The sequence below is a fragment of the Cicer arietinum genome, chromosome 4 (genome assembly GCF_000331145.2).
Source record: "Cicer arietinum cultivar CDC Frontier isolate Library 1 chromosome 4, Cicar.CDCFrontier_v2.0, whole genome shotgun sequence".
NCBI classification, from domain to species: Eukaryota; Viridiplantae; Streptophyta; class Magnoliopsida; order Fabales; family Fabaceae; genus Cicer; species Cicer arietinum.
The window spans coordinates 884,820-894,317 of record NC_021163.2 but is presented as its reverse complement, the minus strand read 5'-3'; the positions used below and the strand labels follow the sequence as shown (position 1 = coordinate 894,317).

At 29.8% G+C, this 9,498-nt stretch overlaps 1 protein-coding gene across 1 annotated transcript; it reads right to left on the bottom strand.

The window, feature by feature from the left end:
- Window positions 1-460: 460 nt before the first annotated feature.
- LOC101493504 (succinate--CoA ligase [ADP-forming] subunit beta, mitochondrial) lies at window positions 461-5,534 on the bottom strand. Its single transcript, XM_004495017.4, has 12 exons — window positions 5,262-5,534; window positions 4,975-5,085; window positions 4,642-4,753; window positions 4,358-4,422; window positions 3,626-3,703; window positions 3,382-3,456; window positions 3,155-3,307; window positions 2,930-3,064; window positions 1,876-2,040; window positions 1,562-1,684; window positions 1,084-1,155; window positions 461-958 (listed from the first exon to the last, which is right to left on the bottom strand). Exons 1-12 carry the CDS (start codon window positions 5,361-5,363, stop codon window positions 884-886), a joined length of 1,266 nt encoding a protein of 421 aa, XP_004495074.1. The 5' UTR covers window positions 5,364-5,534; the 3' UTR covers window positions 461-883.
- Window positions 5,535-9,498: the final 3,964 nt, after the last annotated feature.

Genomic DNA, 9,498 nt, shown 5'->3' with positions numbered 1-9,498 from the left:
AATAAAACCAGCGATGACATTTAATTTTTTTAACCAACTCAATGTTAATATTCTTTTAAACCATATCATTAGAACAATATCCTGTGTTTAAGCAATGGATAATTTCTTTCGGCGTATCTCAACTCTCAAAAACTAGTTCGTGTTGGTATCTAAATTTAACTGCTTTTATATTTGTCTATTGATAAAATGGTATAATTGCATTAAAAATTCTAAGTTTGAACCCGAGATATATAATTGATTTTCAACGATAATTACTATAATCACCACGCCCTCCATTTTTGAGACCTATCCAGAGAAGCATTGAAAAGATAGAAATCAAATTTGTTTTATTGTCGAGTTGAGTCTTTAGAAACCAATAGCAATGATGTCTTCGTCAACTCTATTTTCTGGGGGCCATGGATGTCCTCATGAACTTCGAGCCCAATAAACATTTTAAGAGCTAGAAAAAGAAATTACAACGTAAGAAATAAACTTAATATATTGGATTCACGAATAGCAATTTAACATTCAAAATTGAAAATCCTCATCCAAAAACAATTGAACATCCTAAGTTTTTAATAGCAGTCGTTTCCACTCCCATGTCCAACAGAAAGACAAGCTATTCCATGTCATTCGCATAAAGAATAAGGGAACTCAACCAAAGACTAACCCGAAAGGACCAGTATCTTAAATTATAAGATAGAAGACACGCAATCACGTGAATCAACCCAATTGAACAATAATGTGGAAAGCCTTAACTTATTGTAATTGCTTTAATAGCATTGCGGCTTCAGTGAGAAAAATTTTTGCATCTATTCCCTTCTCGTCAATAATTTGTAACTCAAAAAATAGTATAATAGTGTTGTAACTAAACTGATTTTAAAATATGAACGAAATTAACCCTTCATTTGTAAGCTTTCACTGCTTTCTGAGCTGCATCATCCAAATCTTCAGCCGTTATTAATGCCATACCACTTTCCTGTTTAAACATTGATCAACATATAATAAGCATTTGAAACATTCTTTTTTTTACAAAACAATTGAAACATTCTAGATTCCTTTTTAAAACAGAGTTTATTTGATATAAATAAACCAAACATTTACCTTCAAAATTCTTTTCCCTTGATCAACATTGGTGCCTTCAAGACGAACTATTACTGGTACTTTTAGTGCAACCTAAAAAATAACGACAAGTTAATTATAAGAATAGATTATATGGATGTCGTGTTCATTCCCTATTCTCTTTTTAGAAAAAAATCAAAGGATAAAATGTGAAGGTGAAAACAATAATATTAGTCTTATTTAAAAGATTGCCAATATCAAGAATCTACACCCACACCAACCTCATAGATCAAAATTAAAATCTTACAATGCACAAATATAAGTAATTTACATTTTCTTAAAACCATGTTATTATCCTTTCAATATCAAATAGTTCCAATTAAAACCATTATCTAAAACTGCTAATAATGATGAAATTAATAATTTAACTACACAAAGAAATACCCTCTTCATATGTAGGAGATAGGATAAAGCTGTTTTTAAAAGGCATCAATTTTGTTTTAGGCATAACTTTACTAACCTGTTTTGCAGCATTCACTATTCCACTTGCTATAACATCACACTTCATAATACCACCAAAGATGTTAACCAAAATTGCCTTCACTTTGTCATCAGCGGTCAATATCTTAAATGCTTCAACCACCTGATTTACACAATTACAAAAAATATGAACAAAACCATCTTAAGCAGAGATTATTAAAGGTGATTAGCGAAAAATAAAGGATGTTTTTCAACAAACAGATGTGATATATGAGGAAATAAGAGCAACCAGCTCGATCTAAACAATCTAAGACCTATACCATAATGAGAGCAATCATGTCTTTAAAACATTACCTGGCCTTCGGAGGCATTGCCACCTACATCCAGAAAATTGGCAGGAGTACCCCCATGCAACTTAATTATATCCATTGTGGCCATTGCTAACCCTGCTCCATTCACCATGCAGCCAATTTCTCCATCTAACCCAATATAATTTAAATCTGCCTTTGCAGCAGCTACCTGTTCAAAAGATAAAAGGCACAAATCATGTTGCATTTACCAGGTGAAAAGAAACAAAAGGATCTAGAAAATAAGATTCTGATAATCAGGCACAAATATATAATCTGAAATCTTGGTATTGCCATATAGAATCTCACTTAACTATATAACAGTATAATAAACACAAGCTCCATGTAAATATCAAAGGCATTAGAGTATAACAAAAAAAGATGTAAGTTGCTATTTCAGCTAGGTTTAGGGTTTAGGATTCTGTTAATCAGGCAAAAATATATAATCTGAAATCTTGGTACTGCCATATAGAATCTCACTTAACTACGTAACAGTATAATAAACACAAGCTCCATGTACATATCAAAGGCATTAGAGTATAGCAAAAAAAGATGTAAGTTGCTATTTCAGCTAGGTTATAAGCTAAGGGGTGTATATGGGACAGGATGAAATGGGTTTAACAAAATATCATAATGAACCCAATCCAACATTTTAGTCAGGACAATTTTGGAGCTAAATCTTGTCCAAATAATAACTGGGCCAACTCAATGTTAAAATAAAACATACAATTTTGATTGTGTTGAATAGTTGTTATTAAATAGAAGTAATAAAAAAAGGCGGTATATAATATACATATTACCCAAAAAATACATTAACATAATAAGTATATATAAGTAAATTATCATAAGTTCTAATTCAAGAATTTTAATTACTTATCACGAATTGTAACAATAAATGTTCTAAAATATTGAGCGATACAGTGCCAAAGCAGGCTTGCCCAAAAATACCAATGGGCTGGTTACAAAACCCCAAGCTCAAGTTGTAATGATGGGGTGGGTTTACGGCTCATATGCTCAATTCCCATGTAATGTAAAACACAAAAAAGAGCATGTAACTAAACCTCTCGAGGATCCTCTTGTGTTGTATCACGAAGTGCAAATATCTCTTTCCTGCGGTATGCAGCATTATCATCAAAGTTCAACTTAGCATCAGCAGCCACTAGTTGTTTATCAGCTGTCTCCGCCATGGGGTTGATCTGTTCAAGTTAATTAACAGTCGTTAGTGAGATTCTTAAAAAACGAAAAATTGTAGAATGTGCACACAACTAAAACATGCGCATGCTTACTTCCAAAAGGGTGCAGTCACTTTCAACAAAAAGTTTATACAAATTCTTCACTTGTTCAATTGATTCATTTCTGTCGGCAACTTTGGGAGCCAAACCATCAACAACCTTTGCAGCATCTTCATCGGTAATTCCTTCAAAAACATCAATAGGAACCTACTAGACAGAAGGTATGCATCAGGCATAGTTTGTAAAGAATACTGCTCGGAGAAATGTCAGGAATCACAAACCTTTATAATCATGTCTGGAAATTTCTCTGCAAGGTCTTCAATGCTGGTTCCTCCCTTTTTACAAGCAATAATAAGCTGCAAAAGCATAACGGAAAATTGTAATAAGCAACATAGCTGTTTATTATGGGTAAAATACTAAAATTTAAAGGAAAAAAGGTTACAAAAGTCAATATTTAAACATGATAAAATAAGCTACAAGATTAAGTATTTAAGTAGATCAAAGGTAATATCATAGGAAACTTACTGGACCAGCAGTTTTACGATCCAGTGTTATAGCAAAATACATCTCATTTACAAGTGACAGCTTTTCACACAGGTAAACCTGTATAAATTAGACCATTGGATGTCAAACAATCAATCATCCAGCAAAAATACGTCGCCCTTTCATATATATTCTGCGTAAATAAATTGAATGATGCTAAAAATAAAACAATGTAGCAGTTATCATTGTGTATGCAGTTTAAAAAAAATTAAAAACCATGAGCAATTCCTGAAGTACTTGTGATGTCCAATTGACATGAAATTTACTTCCATTATCAATACAACAATCACTTAGAATCCAACTGCAGATATAACAATCGGCTAGCCTATCAAATACAACAAATGGTTTTAACTGTATAACATGGATAACAAATGTCCAGTTGACCAGTCCAACGACGCAACTCATACTGATTCACCAGTTTCGGCGGCTGGGCTAACAGTTCATGAGCTGAAATTGATCCACACAATAAACCAGATTGGTTTAGTGTCCGGTTTATCGATCCAATCAGCTGGGTCAGTCCAGAAAACTAACTAAACTTCAGCGTACTATTTTGCAAGCAACAATTTATCCTCCAACAGACATGTTGCAATAAAATAAAAGACCCACAGTGGGCTCCGAAGGCAGTAAATTTCATATAGAAAACAAACAGTAACAACTCAATGATATTTGAAAATGCTAGCATATTTAAAAACAGAATATCGAATAATTTCAAACCTTGCTAACAATTTTTCCCTGAGGACCAGACTGTTTGGTAACTAGTATCTGCCCAAGCATCTTCCCTGAAAAAATAACAATGACAATAACAAAACTATGAAAGGCCCAAGCCAAAAAAGATCATCGAAAATTTAGGTTATCAAGTATAATATGTTCTAACCTCTCTGAATTCAAATTGAATAAATTAATAGTTACTAACAAAGAGACTTATATTGAAAGGCATGGACATGAAATGAGAACAGGAAAACTTGAATTGAAATAAGACCCGAGGGATAATTCATTACCAGCAATGTCTTCAACCTGATCAGTCTTAACAATGTGTACTCCTCCCTGAAGACCACTTTTAAAAGTTCCCAAACCTCTTCCACCGGCTAAAATTTGACTCTTAACCACCAACTGCACAACAATAATCTCAGTTACACTGCTTGTCGTCACAGTCAAAATTCTCCACCAATCTAATACATTTTGTAATTAATTTCCAGTGTAGAAAATTTCATAACTTAGACTTCAATATCTTAAAACAAGGAATTGATGAAAACACATTACAGTTCTCAAATTTAACATTAAACTGATCAATTTTAAGCAAACATCAAGTTGTGGTATGAACTATCGATTACCTCGCTTTGATTGGGGAATACGTCCTTGATAGCCTTTCTGACTTCTTCAACGGAAGAAGCAGCAACGCCTCTCGGAACATTAACTCCGTATTTGCTCATCAATTCAGCACCCTAATTTCAAAAAAAAACATCCAAATCCGTTGCGTTAATGGCGAACACTCGATCGATTTAAATAAACGTCGACGATTTCACAAATGAAAGATTCAATGAAATTAACTACAGAATCATCATAAGAAACAAACGATTTATGATTGTGAATAAATAAATCTCGATAAAGAGAGAGAGACCTGATACTCGTGGATGTTGAGGCGGCGGAGCTGTTGGTTCTGACATTTGCCGGCGACGGAGAGGGAGCGGGAAACGAGTTTGTTGAGCAATCCTCTGACCATTGTTGTTAGGGTTTGAAGATCGGAGAGTGATGCAATCCGATTGAGAAAGAATGGAATTGATTCAAACAGTGTGTGCTCTCGAACGCCAACACCAGACCCTAGAAATTCTTTTTCCGTAAAACAAAAATCAAAATGTAGAATATTATAACCTTTTCTTTTTACAGAACGAATATTATAATTTATAACCCTTTACTACACTTTTGTCAACAACAAAAAAAACTTATTACACTTTACTAATAAATGGTACAAAAAAATATCGCTGCATAAAAAAATAATAAATGAATGAATGATTGTAATTTGTAACATATCATAAAATTAGAAATAGTTTATACTTTTCCAATAAATTATTTAAAAACGGATAAAAAAGGAAAGGTTTTATATTTTATAAAGTTTGCAATTTGAGAAAATATTTCTATTGGTATAATAGTTATTTATTTTTATTTTGTTTTAAAATACAATTCAAGTAAACAAAATATTGTTTTTGTATAAATTTTTAAAGACACAAAATTATTTTAAAGATTTGTGGTAGTTTATCCATCAACCAATGAATATGAATCAGATAGGAATATTTGCAAGTAAAAAAAACATTGAGTTAATTACTATTAGTTATTATTATGCATAAACATACAAATAAGTTTGGGAACATAAGATGAATTGTTTTCTATCAACTAGTTTGTCCCTACACAAAACATATAATTTGAACCTCTCACACTTACTTGAGATGTACTTAAGATGTTTAAGTCTCTTGTTACAAGTAAGCGATGGGGGATATTATTCTGGTTAGCATATGAATATTACTACTTTGCAATAATAATATGTTCGAAAAGGTTCGTTCTGTTTGGGTTAAAGAACATAAACAAGTTGACTTTTTTGACATTGTCAAGCATGCATGAAAGATTTAACGGTATAAACTTCGTTCATTTGTAGACGTTTCTCATCATTTTGTTAGTCATATAGATCGTCTTCCCTAATTGTCTAAGGGTTGAGGAAGTGAGTACGAAGCTCTATATAGACGGCTCAACAGATTCCATTTTCTTATAATAATTAATTAATAAAGTATTTTTTTAGTTTAATTAATTAAAATTTATTTTACCATTTAAATTATTTTTTCAAATTACTTTCACTATATTTTTCATTTTTTACATCATATATAATTTCACGTGAGATAATTTTATTTGAGATTCTGTTAAATACTAAATGTGGATATATCTCAATCATAATTTAAATTTTGATTCATCGCATCGTGAGAGACTAACTGATTCTACTAGATTGGTGACTTGGCTAATATAGATAGTTGCAAGGGAATATCCACATTGAATTATTATTAATTATTAATATATATATATATATAGCGATTCTTATTATTATGTGTAATCAAATAATTGACTAAAGTGGTTAACTAATTTCAATTAATAACAATTTTTAATTATGTTTTACTTACCTTCCAAAAAAAACTCTAAATTATTATGGTCCCTTCTCCCGAGAACCACATAGTTAAAAAACCAAAACGAAATAATACTTTATGTGGTTGTCATACAAAGAGGATATAATAACAATGAATAATTTATTATTTGTTAGTCTCACTCAAATTTCTTTCAAGTAATTCTTATTAAAATTTTCGTTTAAAGTATTAAATTTAAAAGATTATTTCTTTTAAATTGTTATGATATATTAAAAGTGTAACTATTATTAGATTTAAAAGATTATGAACAATTTACATTCAAGTAATTCTTCCATTTTTTTTCACAGGTTGTGAAAGTTTTAGAAGTAGAGTCTCATCCAACAAAGTTGTTTTTCATCAATGTTGACATCATATATTATTTGATTACTAAACCACTTCATTCGTCTCAAGTCATTATTATAAATTTTAGGAACTTTGATTTTCACATTGAGACGAGGAAGTATAATATGTTCTACATTTTATTTGTTGATTGATCCATTGGCATCACATAATCCATCATTTATAGATTTATAAAATACTCTAGGAGCAACAACTTATTAGCATCTTTCATGTTTTTAGCTTCATAGTTATCTTTATCTCTCCTTTTTTTCTTGTTGTTATTTCCTTGTCGTAAATCTCTCATTTGATCAACAATATACCAATAATAATAATCATTGTCATTTAATAATAAAATAACAACCACCTACTACTACTAAATAATTTTCTTAACTAAAAGTTAAATAAAATTTCAGTTCATATACCATTTTAAAATATTGGTTTTAACTCAGAAAAGATTACCAACATTAATTAGTCCCTATGTAATTTTTTTATTTAGTCTTAGTGTCTATTTTAACATACAAATTTTCAAAAGTTAATATTTTTAGTTCATATAAAATCAAAATAATCTCAAATCTTAAACGGTAAACCTCAAATTCTAGACTCTACTAATTACAATAACCTCAAACCATAAACTTTAAGTCGCAAACCTTAAATCCTATAACACGGGACAAAATATTTTTTTTTATTTAAACTATAACATAGGACAAATGCATACTTAACAAGACCAACAAAAAATAATTTAAAAGAAATATATGAAAAACAACAAAAACATGAAGAATCAAAACATAAAAGCAACTAGCAAGATGCAAAAACAACATAAAAAAGATGAAAAAGAACAATAAAAATCTGATATGTGCAGTAAGAGAGCGAGAAATGGTGAAAAATAAGAGCAATATTGTTGAAAGAGTCTTAAGAGTTTTTGTGATATTGCTGAATGAGAGTTGTATATATATTTTCAACTAAAAAGTGTCACAAAATACATTATATTAAAGAATCCATCAAAATTCGTATGTTTTTTAATATCAAGAGACAATTTTTAAGTTATGAAAATTCTCAATTGAATATCATCGATGATTTTGTTGCCCACTTTATTTTATTTTTTTTGAAATCTCAATTGAATATTTCAGAAATTATATATAATCCTTTAAAATCTTAATTGAATATCAAATGATTTTTTTTAATCAAAACATCTTTTAAATTCTCTTGAAATCTCAATTCAATACACCTCGTAAGAGTGTGCTTGGTATCACCGAAAGTGAGAGAAAGATGAAGGGGAAAGTTTATGGAGATTTGGACCTTCCTTTGTTTGATTCTCTCTTAAAAAGAATAAAAGGCCACAAACAACATCCTTATCGCTATTCAGTTTTTCTTATGAGATCAAGTTATTAGTCGATTTTTTTTATTGCTTCTTGACAAATAATATTTTTTATCAACCATTAAAAAATACTCTGTATTAAATTAATATATGTATAAAAAATGTTGGGTGTTACTTTGGGTCTTAAATGTTTTGAGTGAATTATACATGTGTTAAAAGTAATTAAATAGATAAAATAGATAAATTGTTTTTATCAATTAATTTTTTGCAACAATCTGTTTCTATTTTAATAAATATTTCTTTAAAAAAATTACTTAAATCTATTTGTGTTTATTTGAAATCATTCAATTTTTTGATAAGGTTACCTTTACCTTTGTCATTTTATAAAACACACATCTTATTTTTAGTTTTTACTTTCTATCCAATTTCACTCCTAACAAACAACTAAATATTCATCTAACTTTCATTTCTCTAATATCTTTTCTTTTTATTTTATTTCCTTTCACTTTCTTCTCCCTTCGCCCAAACAAAACATAAGATAGCAATTGTCCCATGCCGACAATTCACATCAACTTTGAAGAATATATGTCTCCCTAGTTAATAGGACATCCAATATGTAGCACCGTAAAATGCAGTTACATGAAATTGTATCATCAGAAATTGCTGTACCAAAATTTGTACTGCTCCTCCAAATTAAATATCTTGTCACATCAATTATAAATAATACTATTTACTAGAGTTAAAATATTAAAAATTGTTTTTTTAATTTAATAATATTAACCCTAAAATAAATTATAAAACCAAGCTTCATTTCAGAAGTTAATTTATTTACTGCATTCGAGAAGTTAACAATGATATAAGACGTAAATTTATTTGTTTGTTTTGAAATTATAAGTGGATGGGATAATAGATCGCAAATAGAGAAAGGAAAAAGTTATTTTGTTACTTTTTTTCTAATTGAATCAAGCTCTTTTAATCACCTTGAAAGCCAATACACATTTACCAAACTAGGAAATCTTTCTTTCTCTTTCTCTTTCTCT